General features: G+C 62.6%; 2 protein-coding genes across 2 annotated transcripts in view; one reads left to right on the top strand and one right to left on the bottom strand.

Annotated features, from left to right (window-relative positions):
• Positions 1 to 6,186, top strand: part of INTS1 (integrator complex subunit 1) — a 34,658-nt gene extending 28,472 nt beyond the window's left edge. Inside the window, exons 40-48 of the mRNA XM_050784309.1 lie at positions 1,248 to 1,381; positions 1,739 to 1,931; positions 2,420 to 2,547; positions 2,852 to 2,964; positions 3,845 to 3,958; positions 4,823 to 4,893; positions 5,233 to 5,324; positions 5,485 to 5,594; positions 5,749 to 6,186. Of these exons, the coding sequence (XP_050640266.1) occupies positions 1,248 to 1,381; positions 1,739 to 1,931; positions 2,420 to 2,547; positions 2,852 to 2,964; positions 3,845 to 3,958; positions 4,823 to 4,893; positions 5,233 to 5,324; positions 5,485 to 5,594; positions 5,749 to 5,864 (1,071 nt within the window). The 3' untranslated portion in view covers positions 5,865 to 6,186. The remainder of the gene's footprint in view (positions 1 to 1,247; positions 1,382 to 1,738; positions 1,932 to 2,419; positions 2,548 to 2,851; positions 2,965 to 3,844; positions 3,959 to 4,822; positions 4,894 to 5,232; positions 5,325 to 5,484; positions 5,595 to 5,748) is intronic.
• Positions 1 to 16,439, bottom strand: part of NUDT1 (nudix hydrolase 1) — a 1,171,653-nt gene that overhangs the window by 812,312 nt on the left and 342,902 nt on the right. The window lies entirely within an intron of this gene.

Here is a 16,439-nt window from a genome sequence, read left to right as displayed (position 1 = left end):
GGGGCCTGCAGGCGCTTCGCTCGCGGGGCGCCATCCAGCAGAGTCTGGAGAGTCGTGGTGTCATGGGTGCTGAGCGGCCTGCCATCGTGTGGATGGACCGTTGGTTTATCTGCTCACCTGCTGGTGGACGTGGAGTCACGTTCAGTTTGGGGCAGTGACAGCTGCTGGGGACTCGTGCATGGGTCTTGGTGGACGGCTGCGTCCGCTCCTCTCCAGTCACCCTGGGGGCAGGGCTGGGCCTCTCGTGCCCGCTTCCCCGCCACTGGCTGGAACCCGCAGCCTGTCTTCTGCTGGTACCACAGAGGGCAGCTGACTTTCTCTAATCATTTCTGCCTGTGATTTTTTTCACTTATAAGTAGTTTTATATGTTGAAATCATACTTGATGTGCAGTTTTGCAGGGAGTTTTTGAGGCAGGGTGTCTGCTGCCAAGGCTGGAGTGCAGCGGCACCATCATAGCTCACTGCAGCCTCAACCTCCCGTGCTCAAGTGATCCTCCCACCTCAGCCTCCCGAGTAGCTGGGACCACAGGCATGTGCCACCACACCCAGTTAATTTTTTTTTTTTTGAGACGGGAGTCTCTCTCTGTCGCCCAGGCTGGAGTGCAGTGGCTGGATCTCAGCTTACTGCAAGCTCCACCTCCTGGGTTTACGCCATTCTCCTGCCTCAGCCTCCCGAGTAGCTGGGACTACAGGCGCCCGCCACCTCGCCCGGCTAGTTTTTTTTTTTTTTTATTAGAGACGGGATTTCACTGTGTTAGCCAGGATGGTCTCGATCTCCTGACCTCGTGATCCACCCGTCTCGGCCTCCCAAAGTGCTGGGATTACAGGCGTGAGCCACTGCGCCCGGCCATCTTTTTGTATTTTTAAAAACAGAGACGGGGTCTCGCCATGTTGCCCAGGCTGGTCTGAACTCGTGGGCTCTGGTGATCTTCCTGCCTCGGCCTCACAGAGTGCTGGGATGACGTGCATGAGCCACCGCACCGCCTGGCCGATGTGCAGTTTTGGCTTGTTTCCCGCTTTGTATCATTCGGTGTTGAGCTTTGGTTTTATTCTGTGTGGGGTTTTCCCAGAGGCTGGCTGTGGCCTACCTGCCCTCCTGAGGTGCTCATGGAAGCCTTAAGGAGCCAGTTCCTCTGCTCATGGCATGCCATGCGGTGGATCGCGGCCACAGCTGGCGGCCAGGCTGAGTGTGGGCGGGCAAGTGAGGGGAGCCAGCGGCCCCAGCCTCAGAGGGCCCCTCCCTGCAGCTGGATGGACTCATCCACCGCTTCATCACGCTCCTGGCGGACACCAGCGACTCCCGGGCGTCGGAGAACCGAGGGGCGGACGCCAGCATGGCCTGCCGGAAGCTGGCAGTGGCGCACCCACTACTGCTGCTCAGGTGCTGCCTCAGAAGCGCTGCCCTCACCAGACGCTGGTTTAACCAGGGCTCTGCGGCTCTCCAGCCTGAGCAACAAGAGCGAAACTCCATTTCAAACAAAAAACAAAAAGCATGTTTCCCATGGGCTGAGGTTGACGGAGGGAAGTCAGAGCCCTGAGCTGGGCCTCAGGTGGGAGGAGCTGGGTGGGCCCCAGAGAGGGGCAATGTCATCCCCACCTCCTAGGGCGGGGGGTGGTGTGGGAGTCTGGGTGGGCAGCCCAGGGTCTGGCTCCTGGGGCAGTCAGTGGGGCCTTCCTCGGGACATGTGCCACGTGAGCCGGCTGGCCGGGGCTGACTGGGCCCTCACTGCACCCGCAGGCACCTGCCCATGATCGCGGCGCTCCTGCACGGCCGTACCCACCTCAACTTCCAGGAGTTCCGGCAGCAGAACCACCTGAGCTGCTTCCTGCACGTGCTGGGCCTGCTGGAGCTGCTGCAGCCGCACGTGTTCCGCAGCGAGCACCAGGGGGCGCTGTGGGACTGCCTGCTGTCCTTCATCCGCCTGCTGCTGGTGTGTACTCCCGCCGCCTGCCACCGTGCTCCCTTCCACTCCCTCTGCCCTGGCCCAGGCCTGCCGCCTCCACCCGGGGAGGGACTGGGAGGACCCCTGCAACCAAGGCCCAGGCCAGGCCACCTGCCCTGGGGACCAGCTCCCACCCTGGGAAGCCCCTGCCTGCTGCCCCTCGTGTGCCTGGGGGTCCCACGTCCTGCAGAAGCCCAGCCCAGACCCTCCGTGCTGCTCTCTGCGTGTCGCTTGTGCCACCTCGAGCCCCTCATCGATCTGGGCATGTGCCCCAGACGGCTGTGTCCACACCCTGACAGGCCACGCTGGCCACCCTCGGGCCCGTGACACCACAGTGATTGGCAGAGGGGGCTCATTGGCTGGGGGCTCTTGGCTGTGGAGTCCGTGCCCTGAGGCTCTGGGAACAGATGGGAGCACAGGCTGTGTTTTGGCCCAGCAGGGCAGAGCAACTCGAGGGTGCCGCTTTTGCTTTGCAGAATTATAGGAAGTCCTCCCGCCACCTAGCTGCCTTCATCAACAAGTTTGTGCAGTTCATCCATAAGTACATCACCTACAACGCCGCGGCAGCTGTTTCCTTCCTTCAGAAGCACGCTGACCCGCTCCAGTGAGTGCCACGGGCTGCAGGGAAGCCTCGGGCCTCTGGCCAGGTCCAGCAGGGTCTGGAGGGTGTTCTCGGGGAGACTGGGTCACGTCAGATCTGCGGCTCCTGAGGCAGGAGAGGGCTGCTGTGCGTGGTGCTCATCCCAGGGGGCAGAGGCCGCTCCACCCTGCGCCGGAGCTGTCCACACCCACCCCTGCAGTCTCTGTCCTGTTCCACGCACACATGGCCTCCCCGCCTGGGCCTCCCCTGACCCAGCCTTCCACCCGCCAGCGTCTTCCTCCCAGGTGAAAGCATCTTCTCTCCCTAGCGACCTGTCCTTCGACAACAGTGACCTGGTGATGCTGAAATCCCTCCTTGCAGGGCTCAGTCTGCCCAGCAGGGACGACAGGACCGACCGAGGCCTGGACGAAGAGGGCGAGGGTGAGTGGGGCTGGCAGGGGCTGCTGGAAGCAGCTGTGGAACAGTCCTGGGGGCCTGGTTTTCCCGGCCGCACAGCCAGCCCTGGGCCGTCTGAGGCGTCCTGATGGGGCTTTGTGAGCCGGGACCTTGCTGACTGGCTGGCCCCTGGCCCACCTCACGGGGACGAAGTGCTGACTGGTGCCTGACAGAGCATCAGCACACCTGCCCAGCACATCGCCCCACCCGGCACATCACCTCCACCCCCGGCACGTCGCCCCCGCCCCCCGGCACGTCGCCTCCAGGCGGCACGTCGCCCCCACCCCCGGCGCGTCGCCCCCTCCCCCGGCGCATCGCCCCCGCCCCCGGCACATTACCCCTACCCCTGCCACATCGCCTCCGCCCCTGGCACATTGCCCCGGCCCCGGCACATTGCCACACCCCCGGCACATTGCCTCTGCTCCTGGTACATCTACCACCCACCAGCGCTTGTCCCAGGTGTCCCTCCCCAGGAAGCCTCCCCTGGTCCTACTGGGCAGGGCTCGTCATTGGCTTTTCACTCCCGTCCTTCCCTGCCTGAGGTGACACGGCACCGCAGCACGTCTCTCCTGTGCCGCCGGAAGAGTGCCAGGCCCGGGTCCCAAGGGGCCATCCTGCCTTGTGCCCAGTGGGTCATGGCCCGCATTTCGAGAAACAGCAGGGAGAGACTCGCAGAGGTGCATGCGTCGGATCCAAAGGGGGCTCCTGGCTCCTGACTCTACCCTGTTTGTGGAGCACTGCTGTGTGCTGCCACCTTGGGAGCCTGAACAGTGGTCATTGTGCTGTCGGGAGGGCAGGCCCTGGTGCTTCAGTGTGGCATGTCCTGCCGCTCCCGCCCTCCTGCAGCACTGCCACTGTCTTCCAGAGGAGAGCTCAGCCGGCTCCTTGCCCCTGGTCAGCGTCTCCCTGTTCACCCCTCTGACCGCTGCCGAGATGGCCCCCTACATGAAGCGGCTTTCCCGGGGCCAAACGGTGGAGGGTAAGTCGAGCCCTGCTTCACCCACTCGAGGTCGGTGCCCTGGGTCCCATGTGGCTGCGGGTAGCAACCAGCAGCTCTCCCGGCACTGACTGGGGCGTGAGCACGGCCCACGCTGGGCTGTGGGTGGGTGGGCTGTTCCTCACGTTGGGGAGCACCCCAGAGAGGGCCTTAGAAACTCAGGGGCCCAGGGGAGCTGGAGGGTGCTGCTCTGCTTCAGACACAGCAAAAGGCAGGGGAGCACCCTGAGGGGGTGGGAGTGTGGCAGGAAGAGGTCAGGCAGGTGGGCAGGACCAGCGGGTAGGCAGGACTGGTGGCCGCCTTCAGAGAAGAGCCAAGGCTGGGTGGCCCAGGTGGAGTCGGGCCGTGGGGCCACTTGATGCTAAGAGCACCCTGGATGTGGGGCTGCCGCAAGGGGTCAGTCTCTTTCCTTGGAGACCACGAGTAGGGGCAGGGGCGGGCATTTGCGGAGCTTGGGGGCAGGGGCGGGCATTTGCGGAGCTTGGGGGCAGGCACGGGCATTTGCGGAGCTTGGGGGCAGGGGCGGGCACTTGCGGAGCTTGGGGGCAGGGGCGGGCATTTGCGGAGCTGGGGGGCAGGGACGGGCATTTGCGGAGCTTGGGGGCAGGCACGGGCATTTGCGGAGCTTGGGGGCAGGCACGGGCATTTGCGGAGCTTGGGGGCAGGGGCGGGCATTTGCGGAGCTTGGAGGCTTCACTGCTGCGGGTATCACTGGGCTCATGCTTTCCCGTGATTTCTGTCCTGTGGTGCTCGGGGCCTTGCCCCCTCTGGGTGGCTGGCTGGGCTGGGGTGGGCAGAGGTCTGCTTGGGCCCTTCAGCTCCGGCCTGGCCCTCTCTCTGTGTTAGATCTGCTGGAGGTTCTGAGTGACATAGACGAGATGTCCCGGCGGAGACCCGAGATCCTGGGCTTCTTCTCGGTGAGCTGGATGGGGCTGAGGGAGAGCTGGGAGGAGCTGATCCCTTGGAGAACCTCAGCAGGGCCACTGCCCCCAACAGGGTGTGCTCACCCTGAGCCCCAGGGAGTCCTCTGAGGCCGGGCTTCGGGTGGGGCCCCAGCCCAGGCATTCACAGGCTGCCAGGGCAGGCCCACCTTTAGCCCTGGGCTGGGACTGGCCGATGGCGGATGCGTCCTGCTTTTTGGATAGGAGCCTAGGGTCCCTGCCATTGCCATCGGCCATCAAGAGACCAAGAGGTGAAGGGGCCTCGATGGGGGCTGGACCCCCCAGTCACACACCTCCCACCTTTTCCCCGGTCAGACCAACCTGCAGCGGCTGATGAGCTCGGCCGAGGAGTCTTGCCGCAACCTGGCCTTCAGCCTGGCCCTGCGCTCCATCCAGAACAGCCCCAGGTGAGACCACCGCCGGCCTCCGTCCGCCGCCTCCACCGGGCCCTGCTAAACCAGGTCACTGCTTGACCCACCTGGTGGCCAGACCAGGCTCGCCCTGTTGGGTGGGGGTCTGGCGTGGGCACAGGGCGGAGGTGCCCACTGAAGTGCGTGGCTCTTTCAGCATCGCAGCTGACTTCCTGCCCACATTCATGTACTGCCTGGGCAGCCAGGACTTTGAGGTGGTGCAAACGGCCCTCAGGAACCTGCCCGAGTACACTCTTCTGTGCCAAGGTGAGGACAGGTCCCCCGTCTGGGGCCCTGGCAGCCCCCGGGGAGGCCGGAGGCGCGTCTCCTGAGAGCTGGCTCTTGCAAGTCCCGAGGTCTGGTCACTGCGGCCAGGGTGTTTGTGGTCAGCATGACGTGCGGGGCCCCGTCTCCCCCACAGAGCATGCGGCTGTGCTGCTGCACCGGGCCTTCCTGGTGGGCATGTACGGCCAGATGGACCCCAGCGCGCAGATCTCTGAGGCCCTGAGGATCCTGCATATGGAGGCCGTGATGTGAGCCTGTGGCAGCCGACCCCCTTCCAAGCCCCAGCTCGTCCCATCCCTGTGGATCCTCAAGGCGAAGCCCAGGGAGCGCCGCCATTGCTGGTCTCCGAGGAGGTGAGGGCGCCGAGCTCCGAGGCCAGGCAGGCCCAGGAATAATACTCCGAGCCCTGGGGTGGCTCTGGGCCGGCTGCTGGCATGGGGGGCCGTCCACCAAGCCCTCATTCACCTTCCGGGCCACAGCCCTGCGGCAGAGTGGTGGGCAGCGTGGCCCAGCGTGTGCAGGATCCCACCGGGCGTGGCCTGGGCTGGTTTTGAATGAAACGATCTGAACTCTCTGTGTCCTCTTTGGTGTCCCATGTCACCCTCTGGCCAGCTGGAGCCTCGAGGACCCTGGCCTTGGCTCCCCAGCCCTGCAGCGCAGGGAGTTGAGCAGGGTCTTGGGAGGTGGAGACCAAGGCCAGGCCGGGCTCTCCCTTGGGCCAGCAGTTCCCGCAGGTGTCGAGGGTCAGGGGACGCTGCCTGCTTGGCTGCCCCCACCATCACGGTCTCCCCGTCAGGTGCCGGCCCTGGGCCCTGCCTGGCCTCGAGTCCTCTGCTCACGGGGTCGGCCTCTGTTGAGTGAGTCCAGCCTTGTCGGGCTGTGTGGGGGACTGGCCCTGCAGACCGATCTCTCTCTCCTGCACTAAAAGGATCAACAAGGCCCTGAGAGCCTCAACTGTGGGTGTCCCCCTGTGGGAGCTGAGTGGGGGTCCCATTCCGGAAGAGTCCCAGTAGCCGGCGAGCTGCTCGTCCTGCCTTTCCCAGCACCCGCTCACAGGGGAGGGTCTGGGAGGGTCCTAGTGCATGCAGGGTGGAGCTTGGTGTGGGGCCCGTTTGCTGGCCTGGTTGGGGTTAGAGCTGCCCACCCCTCTGTCCTCACCGTAGTGGGGTCTTCCCAGCACACAGATGGGACCCGTGCTCTCCCGGTTCCCTATGAGTCCCCCCAGGTCAGCCCCGCCCCAGCCGCCCTCTGCCTGGGCCACTGTGGCTGAGAAGCTGACCCAGGCCCTCCTCCAAGCCTAGGTAGCGCGAGGCCTCAAGGTTCTAGTGATGCCGTGGCCTTGGGGAATGCCCCGCGACAGCACCCAGCAAGGGGGCAGCCGGGCTCCAGGCCCACAGCCTCCCAGCCCAGCCCAGCCCCTGGCCTGCACGCCCGCCCAGGCCCCTGCGCCCTCCTGCCCACCCTCCCCAGACTCTTCCAGGCTGCACAGGTCCAGGGACCAGGTCCCGGGTGGGGTGAGCCAGTGCCGGGTCTAACACCAGACATGCCTGTCTGCAGCTGGCTCCTGTGGCTCCAGGGGACTGGGAGGCTGCTCTGGGAGTGACTTGGAGGCCTATGGGCCGCCGAGCAGCCTCCATCCCAGCTGTGCGGGGCCATCCTCCTCCACCCTTGCCCTTAGTGCCTTGCCTTCAGGCCCCTGGTGCCAGCACCTCTGCCCTGGGTCCGAGTGTGTGTTAGGATTAGGGACAGGGACAGCAGTGAGGAGCGCCCAGCACAAGCCTGGGTGTGGGATGAGGCCCTTTCTGCTCTGCTGCTGGCTCTCCTACCTCTGCACAGATAAGGGACAGGGCTGAGATTTGAGCCCTAGGGCCCTGGAGCCATGGGCTGCCCCGGGGTGGGACCTGGGAGGCCCAGAGGCCCTGGGGCTGGGCTGAGCGGAAGCGGGGCCTGAGGTTTGTGCAGTGGGAAGGGGCCCGGGAGGCTCAGCAGATGCAAGGCAGGGATTTGGATGCCTCCCCGGCCTCGGGGGTAGGGTGTGGATGTAGGGAGGCATCCTCATAGGGGGTGGGTGTGTGCAGGCTGTGCGGGCTCAGGGGTCAAGGTCAGGGCCCGTGTCCACCCGAGTCTTAGAGGACAGAAGCGTGTTACGGCTTGGTGGGGACACGACCCAGTCTCATCTGAGACTGAGGACGGGCCCACCCAGCCCGCTGGCCCCCAGTGCCTGCTGTGTGCCCCACACCCAAACCCCAGCCTCCTGAGGGCCAGGCTCTCTCTCCCAGTCCTGGATGTGGGGCCTTTGCCAGTCCGCACCTTCGGGATCCCAACCCTTCTCCCCAGGTGCAGCACCTGAGCCACGTCACCGTGTCCCTTCCAGCCAGGCCCACCCTTTCTTGACGCTATACCCCCTATGGGCTCCTGAGGCACCTCCTCAAGGCTGGCTTCCCGCACCCCACAGTCCGGAGCCTCCTGCATCCCGCCAGCCTTTGGTCCTCTGCTCTCCTGACGTCCCTCCAGCCAAGGCCTGCCTGCCTCAGGGTCTGATCAGAGAGGGAGAGTGAGGTCCGAGCTCTGTGGGCTCAGAACCCAGTGCCTGGGTTGAGGACAGGGAAAGAGAAGGATGCTGCTGCTAGGCCTGGAGGCCAGTGTGTGTGTCCCAGCTGGGTGCAAGCCTGGGCCCTTCACGGGGGTGCCTGTGTCTGGCTCAGAGCAGCCTGTGACAGGTAGAGCCCCAGGACATTGGCTGGGGTCGTGGACCAGGCACGGGGAAGGGGGATGGGGAGGGCGCTGAGGGTGGGGCCCTGATCCTGAGGCCTGGGACCCTCTCTGGGCCTCTTGCTGCCTGGGCCTGTGTTCACTCCCACCCAGGAGGCAGCGGAGGTTAAGCTAAGCAGAGGCATCCGGGGGAAGTAGCTGGCCTGGCAGGTGGCAAGGGCTCAGGCTAGGGATATCGGCTCTGGTGTGTGTGCCAACTGGGGCTAGGATGTGCCAGGCGTGCCCGAGACCCCACCCACCCCAGGGTGCTGACCCCAGGGCTCAGGGACTTGGTGGCTCAAAATTGTGGCACCCGTGGGGCAAACTTAGCCCCCACCTGGCCAAGTGCTTCCATAATCTCTAGAGGGTGGCCTGGGCCTGTCCCCACCATAGAGGGAACCCCAGGGGGCGTGTCTGGCCTTGGCTGCCGGGGTGGACCGCAGGTTCTGTGTCCCAGAGGTGAGAGGCTTCTCCGATCTGTGCTGGGCAAGATGGGAAGGATGGCTGGGAGGGAAACCTGACCGCTCCTGGACAAAGAAATGAGTAGACTGGAATCTCTGCCTGCAGCAGGTGCCTGGCAGGGGCTGTGTGAGCAGAAGTGTGGGTGTTGGAATGATGGTGCCCACCCCAGGGTGGACAGGGGGCTGCGGGATGGACCAGGGAGCCCTGGGTCAGGCCATGATCCACGCCTGGCCTCTGCCTCCCTCTGGTTCCCCAAGTTCCTCACCACGGCCACTGGGCCCAGGGACCTCGGGAAGCAGCCATGCGGGGCACCCAGTAGGACCCCTGCGCTGCTGGGTGGCTGCGGGCAGGTCCCAGGCCGTCTGTTCTGGAACAGCGGAGGATCTGGGATCAGCACCTTCCCACGTGGCTGTGACTGAGCCCCTCGTCTAGGGTCACCCCTGGAGCCCAGATGGCCCCAGGACTCAGAGTCCAGCCCAGACCCCACAGTTCCCTTCCTTCCAGGAGCATGTCTGAGCCAGGCCAGGCAGGGTGCCAGCCCCTCCTGGTGGTTCCTGGCAGTCCGGGGCTCGCTCCTCCAGGTGGGGATGGGGCGGGGCCAGGGGATGCCATAGTGACAAGCTCACCTGCTTCTTCAGTCTCAAAACAAGTGCTTCCGGGTTTCAGTTTCAGCTCTGGCTGGGGATGGACCCTGACCTTCAAACAGGCCAGACGGTGGTGGCCACAGGGCTGAGTGTGGGCACCGGGGAGATGAGCGCCCTTGGCAGCAAGAGTGCAGGTCTCCCCATGAGGTGTCTCCCACATTCACCCTGGGAGGCCCAGACAGTGGCCCGAGGTCACATGGCAGGTAGGGTGCCGGGCAGGAGCTGTTTGGGGGGCCTGGGCCTCCCCCAGCTCCCTTCCTCAGAGCAACCCAGACCCCTGACCCAATTAGGCCCAGGCCTAGCCCGTGGTTGGGGTCATTCCAGGTGCTTCAGAAGAGGAGGGTGTGGCTGAGGCCTCCCCCAGGGACAGTGGCCCCTTCTGTCCTGGGAGGTGGCCTGTAGGAAGCTGAGGAGCATGGGCAGGCAGAACTAGACATCCCAGTTCTTTCCAAACCCCCTCACTGGGCCAGGCCCAAAAGGACACCCCATGCCAGGCCCTGCTGGGGTCACTGGGGACCCAGGGTTGGACCCCAGTAGGCCTGTGCCAGGTTGTGGTGGGCACCCTCTCTCTGCCTGGGGGTTAGGAAGGGCTCTTGGGGGAAGGCGGCATGGCGGGTGGGTCTGGAGCGGTGGGGAGGAGTTGGGCCCATCCACTTGCAATGGGGCACAGGGCTCTGGCTGACCACCAGCAGGGCAGGTGGAGGGGAGGGGCCGGCACCCACAGCCCTCTTTTCTCACTGGTGCCCTCCTGCTATGGAGTCAGGCCTGGAGAGGCCTGTAAGCCTCAGGGGGCACAGGGGGCAGGCCTGGCACACAGGGCTCCTCGGGCGCTCATCCCTCATCCTGTAGTAGGGAGACTGGGGCCCTGGGAGGGGAGGGAGCCGGGAGGCGGCCACGCGCCGTCCCTAAGATGGAAAACGCAGGGCCCTGGTGAGGGCGGCACTGACCACAGTACTCTGCACACCAGGCCACTGGTGGCGCCCCGGCTGTGGGGGACACAGGGTCCTTGGGGACACAGGGCCCGGGGGCCTCCAGAGCTGGGGTACGGTGGAGGGGCTGCTGCATCCCAAACACCCTTTAGGCCTCTTTCATCCCCAGTCAGCATTCCAGCCAGGACCCTGGAGGCCCTGTCCACAGAGTCCAGTCAGGTGGGCCATAGCCTGTGGCTGCAGGCCCGGGCAGGTGGGTGACACAAGGCAGGACCGACCCCAGGGTTCTGACGCCAGCTCCCTACCCGGACTGTGGCCTTGGACAAATTGCTGCCCCTCTCTGAGCTTGATTCCTTACCTGTGAAATGGGCATCAAGGTCATGCCTGAGACCGGGTGTGGCGGCTCATGCCTATAATCGTAGCACTTGGGGAGGCCTAATCCCAGCACCTGGGGAGGCCGAGGTGGGCAGATCAGCTGAAGTCAGGAGTTCAAGACCAGCCTGGCCAACATGGCAAAACCCCGTCTCTACTAAAAATGCAAAAATTAGCCGGGCATGGTGGTGTGTGCCTGTAATCCCAGCTACTCGGATGCTGACGTGGGAGAATCGCTTGAACCCGGGAAGCGGAGGCTGCAGTGAGTTGAGATCACCAAGATAGCGCCACTGCACTCCAGCCTGGGTGAAAGAAAAAGACTTCGTCTCAGAAAACAAAAACAAGGCTGGGTGTGGTGGCTCATGCCTGTAATCCCAGCACTTTGGGAGACTGAGGCAGGTGGATCACTTGAGGTCAGGAGTTTGAGACCAGCATGGCCAACATAGTGAAACCCCGTCTGTACTAAAAATACAAAAATGAGCTGGGCGTGATGGTGCATGTCTGTAATACCAGCTACTTGGGAGGCTAAGGCAGGAGAATCCCTTGAAACCCGGGAGGCAGAGGTCGCGATGAGCCAAGATCATGCTACTGCATTCCAGCCTGGGCAACAGAGTGAGACTCCGTCTCAAAAAAATAAAAACAAAAAACTGCCTGAGACTTGGGGGCAGTGAACAACCTGTGTGACACACAGCAGGTGCCGAGGACCAGGCATCTGTGCTGTTATCTCTCTGAACAGAGAGGTGCCATGATCCAGACAAGGACACACAGCACTTAGAGGCAGGCTGGCTTCTCTGCCCCGGTCCTGCCACCCAGCGACACCCGTCAGCCCCCGTGCGAGCCCTGTGCTCCTCGAAGGTGGTGGGGCGGAGCTGGGCCCTGTTACAAGGGATTCCTATAAATGGCGTGGAAAGGATTAATAATGTATTTATAACACATCGTGGTGGTAGTCGAGAATGATCTATAAATGTGCAGTAAATGTTTTATAATGTTTTTGTAACCCGTTATAAATGATAAATGGCAGACCATAGATGCCGGATCAAATATTTATAACGCATTGTGCACGGCGTCGGGCTGCTACAGTTCAGGAAAGCCATTAATAATAAAGTGGATGGAAATGCACGAGTTACCGACATGCCCAGCAAAGCCATTTATAATGAAACGTAGAGTTTGGCTGTGGGAAGCAGCCCAGTGGCCCCAGCCGCAGCACCGGCCAGGCTCTCCTGGAGGCTGGGGAAGGAGCCGCGTCGTGAATTATTTGTGAGGTGTTCAGATGAGAATGTATACTCCCCATAGCACACCATATAAATATGCTATTAATATACCCAAGGTGGCATGCATTATTCATGGAGCCTAATTAATTAATGGGTGGCCCCTTAAAATGGGGTGTCACAGCTTCCCGCTCCCTGTCCTGCCGGGGGCCGTAGGGATGCCGTTGGTTGACGGCAGCCTCTGGGGTGGGGAGGAGGGCGACGTCCCTTCCACGCTCTGCAGTGGGGCCGACGTGGTCCCCCACGACCGTCCGCAGGGGTCCTGTGGGCAAGTCAGTTTGGGAACCACTGTGTAGTGTGGCCTCTCGCTGGGGGAGAGGAGGTGCAGATCAGGCGATGAAGGCTCTGAGAAGTCCCACGGGAAACGCCCCTCAGCCAGGACACCTCCTTTGGTTCTTTCTCTCACGCCCTCTGCATTCCCGAACCGCCCCCGCCTCTCGGACTCAAGGAGCCAGTTCCGTTCTAGCTTGGCCCAGCAGCCTTGGTCAGGTGACGTTCAGGGTTGAGTCCACACTGGTGGAAGGAGTCAACCCCTCATAAGCCCACCCCACCCCTCCAGTTGTGGTGCTCGAGTCCCCACCTCTGCAGCCCCTCCGGACCCAGCAGCCAGCGCGTCCTCCAGGAGCTAAGCTAATGCAAGCCCAGGTGGACATTTTGAACTGAAATGAACGATGCCTCGGGCTGTGTCCTCCCTCGGTCCTCAGCATGGGCCCTGCCACCCTGATGGGCTGAGAGACCCCTTTCTCCCTGCCTCCATGTCTTTGAGGGGGTCAGAACACGTGGAGGCTGGAAGTGGGGAAACTGAGGTCATCTGGTCTGGAAGTCCTGTCCTGGACCAGGGTGGCCACGCAGGCAGGACACCAGCTGGGCTGACCTTCTCCCGGACCTCACCTGGTGTCAGAGTCAGGGCCGCTGCCTGAGAGGGCAGGCCAATCAGGGGGCCTTCTCTCCTCCCTCTTCTCTCCTCTCCCTTCCCCTCTCCTCCTCTCCTCTCAGAACCTGTTTTTTGAGCTGCAGAATCAATAGAACCACCTATTTTATAGATCATAAACAGGATCTTGTTCTGTCACCCAGGCTGGTGTGCAGTGACATGATCACAGCTCACTGCAGCCTTGACCTCTCAGCCTCCATCAATCCTCCTGCCTCAGCCTCCCAGAAAGCTGGGACTATAGGTGTGCACCACCACACCCGACTAATATTTTTGTATTTTTTGTCGAGGTGGGGTCTTGCTATTTTGCCCAGGCTGGTCTTGAACTCCTAGCCTCAAGCAAACCTCCCATTTCAGCCTCCCAAAGTGTTGGGATTACTGGCATGATCCCCTGCACCCAGCCCATCTTGGGTTTTAAACCCACAGCCAACCCACACCCATATATGTATGTGTGTACACACACACACACATTAATGTCTCTGTCACCGAGGCTCGAGTGCACTGGTGTGATCACAGCTCACTGCAGCCTCCTGTTCTCAAGTGATCCTCCCGCCTCAGCCTCCTGAGTAACTGGGACTACAAGCATGAACCACCACACCTGGCCCAGAGTCAGTTTTTTAGGGGGTGGAGGGTGGGGACAGAGTCTCGCTCTGTCACCCAGGCTGGAGTGCAGTGGTGCGATCTCAACTCACTGCAACCTCCACCTCCCGGATTCAAGCGATTCTCCTGCCTCAGCCGCCCAGGTAGCTGGGACTACAGGCATGTGCCACCACGCCCAGGTAATTTTGTAGTAGAGACGGGGTTTCACCATGTTGGCCAGGATGGTCTCAAATTCCTGACCTTGGGTGATCCTCCCACCTTAGCCTCCCAAAATGCTGGGATTACAGGCATGAGCCACCACACCTGGCCCAGAGCCACTTTTAAAGGGTGGCTAAGTATCAAATGAGAATGTAGGCATGGAAATTGGTGGCAAAGGTTGGAGTAGGGACCTGGCTGGGCCCTGCTGCCTGCACCCCTTCCTCCCGCAGCCCCCGCGCCTCCTCCTGGTCCCCTGCACCAGTGACACCAGCCTACCTTCAAGTCTTCCTTCCTGCCGCAGGGCCTTTGCAACTCCTGTTCCCTTTGCCCTTTCCCCTTCCTCTCCAACAAAGTGATTCCTACTTAGCCTCCAGGTCTCAGTTCATGGTCCTTCCTAGGGAGATTCTTGCTCCATCTTCTCTCTCTCCTCTCCTCTCTCTTTCTCCCCTTTTTCTGTCTCTCTGTTGGTCTCAGGCTGAGGTCATCATCATTTCTAAAGGGCCTGAAGTCTGGGCCCCCATCTGGGTCCCCGTCCTGGGGTCTGTTGAGCTCACACCGCTCTTACCTGTTCCCCACCCCTGGGTACATGATGCTGCATTTATTGTGTGCCTGGCCATGGGGTAATCCTTGGTGGAAGGGGGCTATGATGTCACTTCGCAGATGAGGAAACTGAGCCCAAGAGAAGGCAGTTTCCCAGTGAGGCCAGAAGGCAGCAGGTTCCCCGGGCAGAGGCTCCGTGTTGGATGGGGGAGGCGTGTGCAGACAGAGTCCACATGGCAGCCCTGGGGAGCACAGATGGGGACCCCGGGAGCCTTCTGAGGGGCTTCAGGGTGGGGGTCTTGGAGGACGAGGAGGAGGGGCGGGTGCTGGGGGCCAGTGCGGGCGCGAAGCTCTGGGGTCAGTGTGGCTGGGTGCGGCCGGGGAGATGCGGCGTGATAAGCCTGCTGAAGGTCTGATAAGCAACCTGGACTTTATTCGAAGGACAGCCTGAGAGGCTCCTGGCAGGGGAAGAGCTTGGTCAGGCCTTCTAGAAAGATCCCTCGGGCTGCTGGGGAGGGTGGACTCTGGTGGCCAGAGGGGCAGGAGGCAGCCCTGTGGGCAGAGGTAGGGGGACAGGTCTGGATAGGAGGGTGGCAGCCGTGGGCAGTGGGGAGAAGGGGCCATTTGTTTGGGGGTGTCCTGGCTCCTGGCTTCGGGGACCCTGGAGGGACGTGCTGTGTGAGGTGCTGGTGGGGAAATGCCACAAATGCTGCCTCCCAGCTCACTGGTGCCAGAGGGGGGCCGTGCAGGATGGGCCACGGGGTGACCAGTGAGATGGCTTTTTAAGCGTGCAGCAGTAAAAGTTCACGATGAAAGTGAAACTCAGGCCACCTCCCATGCCACTCCTTGTAAGGGACCTGGGCCCTAGTGCCTCTCCACCCCTATGTCCCCCATCCCCCACTAACTCCCCCCTCCCACTACCCCGCTGCTTCTGCTTCTTGATCTTTCCCTTATTTTTCAGCTTTTCCGGTTCTCCTAACCGCTGCCCTGGGAGTCAAGAAAACCCGGTGCCAGGATCAGCTCCAGCTGTCCTGGCACGATATCCACAGGTCAGGGGCTGTGGCGGAGCAGTGGTTAGGGCCAGCCACAATCCCAGGCCACAAGGGCTCTCTGCCTAGCAGCTGCTTGCATGCCCCTGGTGACGGGGAGCTCACCACCTACACACAGACCTCACTGACAGGCAGCCAGTCATGCATACTACGGTGTCTCACCAGGGCCCAGCCTCAGAAAGAGCTGGAACAGCACCAGTGGCATGGATGGGGTTGGAAGACCTCAGTTTCTGCTTCTCCCAAGGGGCACGGAGAAGCTGCCCTGACTCCTTGCCAGGGGCTACTGCGGGAAAACACCTTCCTTCCTGCAGGCCCTGCCCGGACAAGCCCTGGCCCCACAGCCAGCGGGGTAGGGCCCCCTCACATGGCTGGTGTCAGTGATTCCGCCCTCGTCCAGTCCTGGCCACAGACAAGGTTCCCCAAGGAGAACAGGGCCAGGGGCCAGTCTGGGATAATTTAAGGCCCCACCAGAGGGACTTTCCTTATTGTGTCACATCTCAGAGTGGAAAATTGGGAACTACCCTGCAGGTCAGCCTGAGGAATCTCCTGCTCCAGGAATAGATCCTGCCCACAGGCCCCCAGAAGGAAAGCACAGGCCAGCTGTGCAACTCCGGCTCCATGGCCCCCTTCCTGACCTCAGTTTCTCCTCTGGCAATGCCCAGGCCTCACCTCTGCCTTGCCTGGAACCCCCGCTGGCATGTAGTGGCCTGGAAAGAGAAACCAGATGCGGACGTCGTTTGAAACCCTGACATACAGGGCTCCTGCTGCTCCCCGGGAGGCCGGGCTGCCCAGGGCTGAGGCCCCAGACAGGGCAGGGCTGTTCGAGCCTCAGTGTCCACATTTGTCAACTGGCCTTTCCTGCATCTTCTTCATGGTGGTGGGAGGTGGGGCGGCGAAAAGAAAGAAAATCCCAGGTCTCCGCAGGGGTCCAGAACGCCAGGACCACCAAGCAGCCCGCACCCCTTCCCCGGTTGGAGGTCTGGGCCAGCAGCGGCGGGGCGGGGCTTGGGTAGGGGGTCAGGCGGCGGGGGGCGGGGCCTGTCTGGGGCGGGACCCGGCGGCGTGGGGGCGGGACTTACCAAGAGG

This window comes from Macaca thibetana, chromosome 3 (assembly GCF_024542745.1).
Source record: "Macaca thibetana thibetana isolate TM-01 chromosome 3, ASM2454274v1, whole genome shotgun sequence".
Taxonomy (NCBI): domain Eukaryota; kingdom Metazoa; phylum Chordata; class Mammalia; order Primates; family Cercopithecidae; genus Macaca; species Macaca thibetana.
The sequence above is the reverse complement of the archived record's forward strand: the minus strand, read 5'-3'. Positions and strand labels throughout refer to the sequence as shown.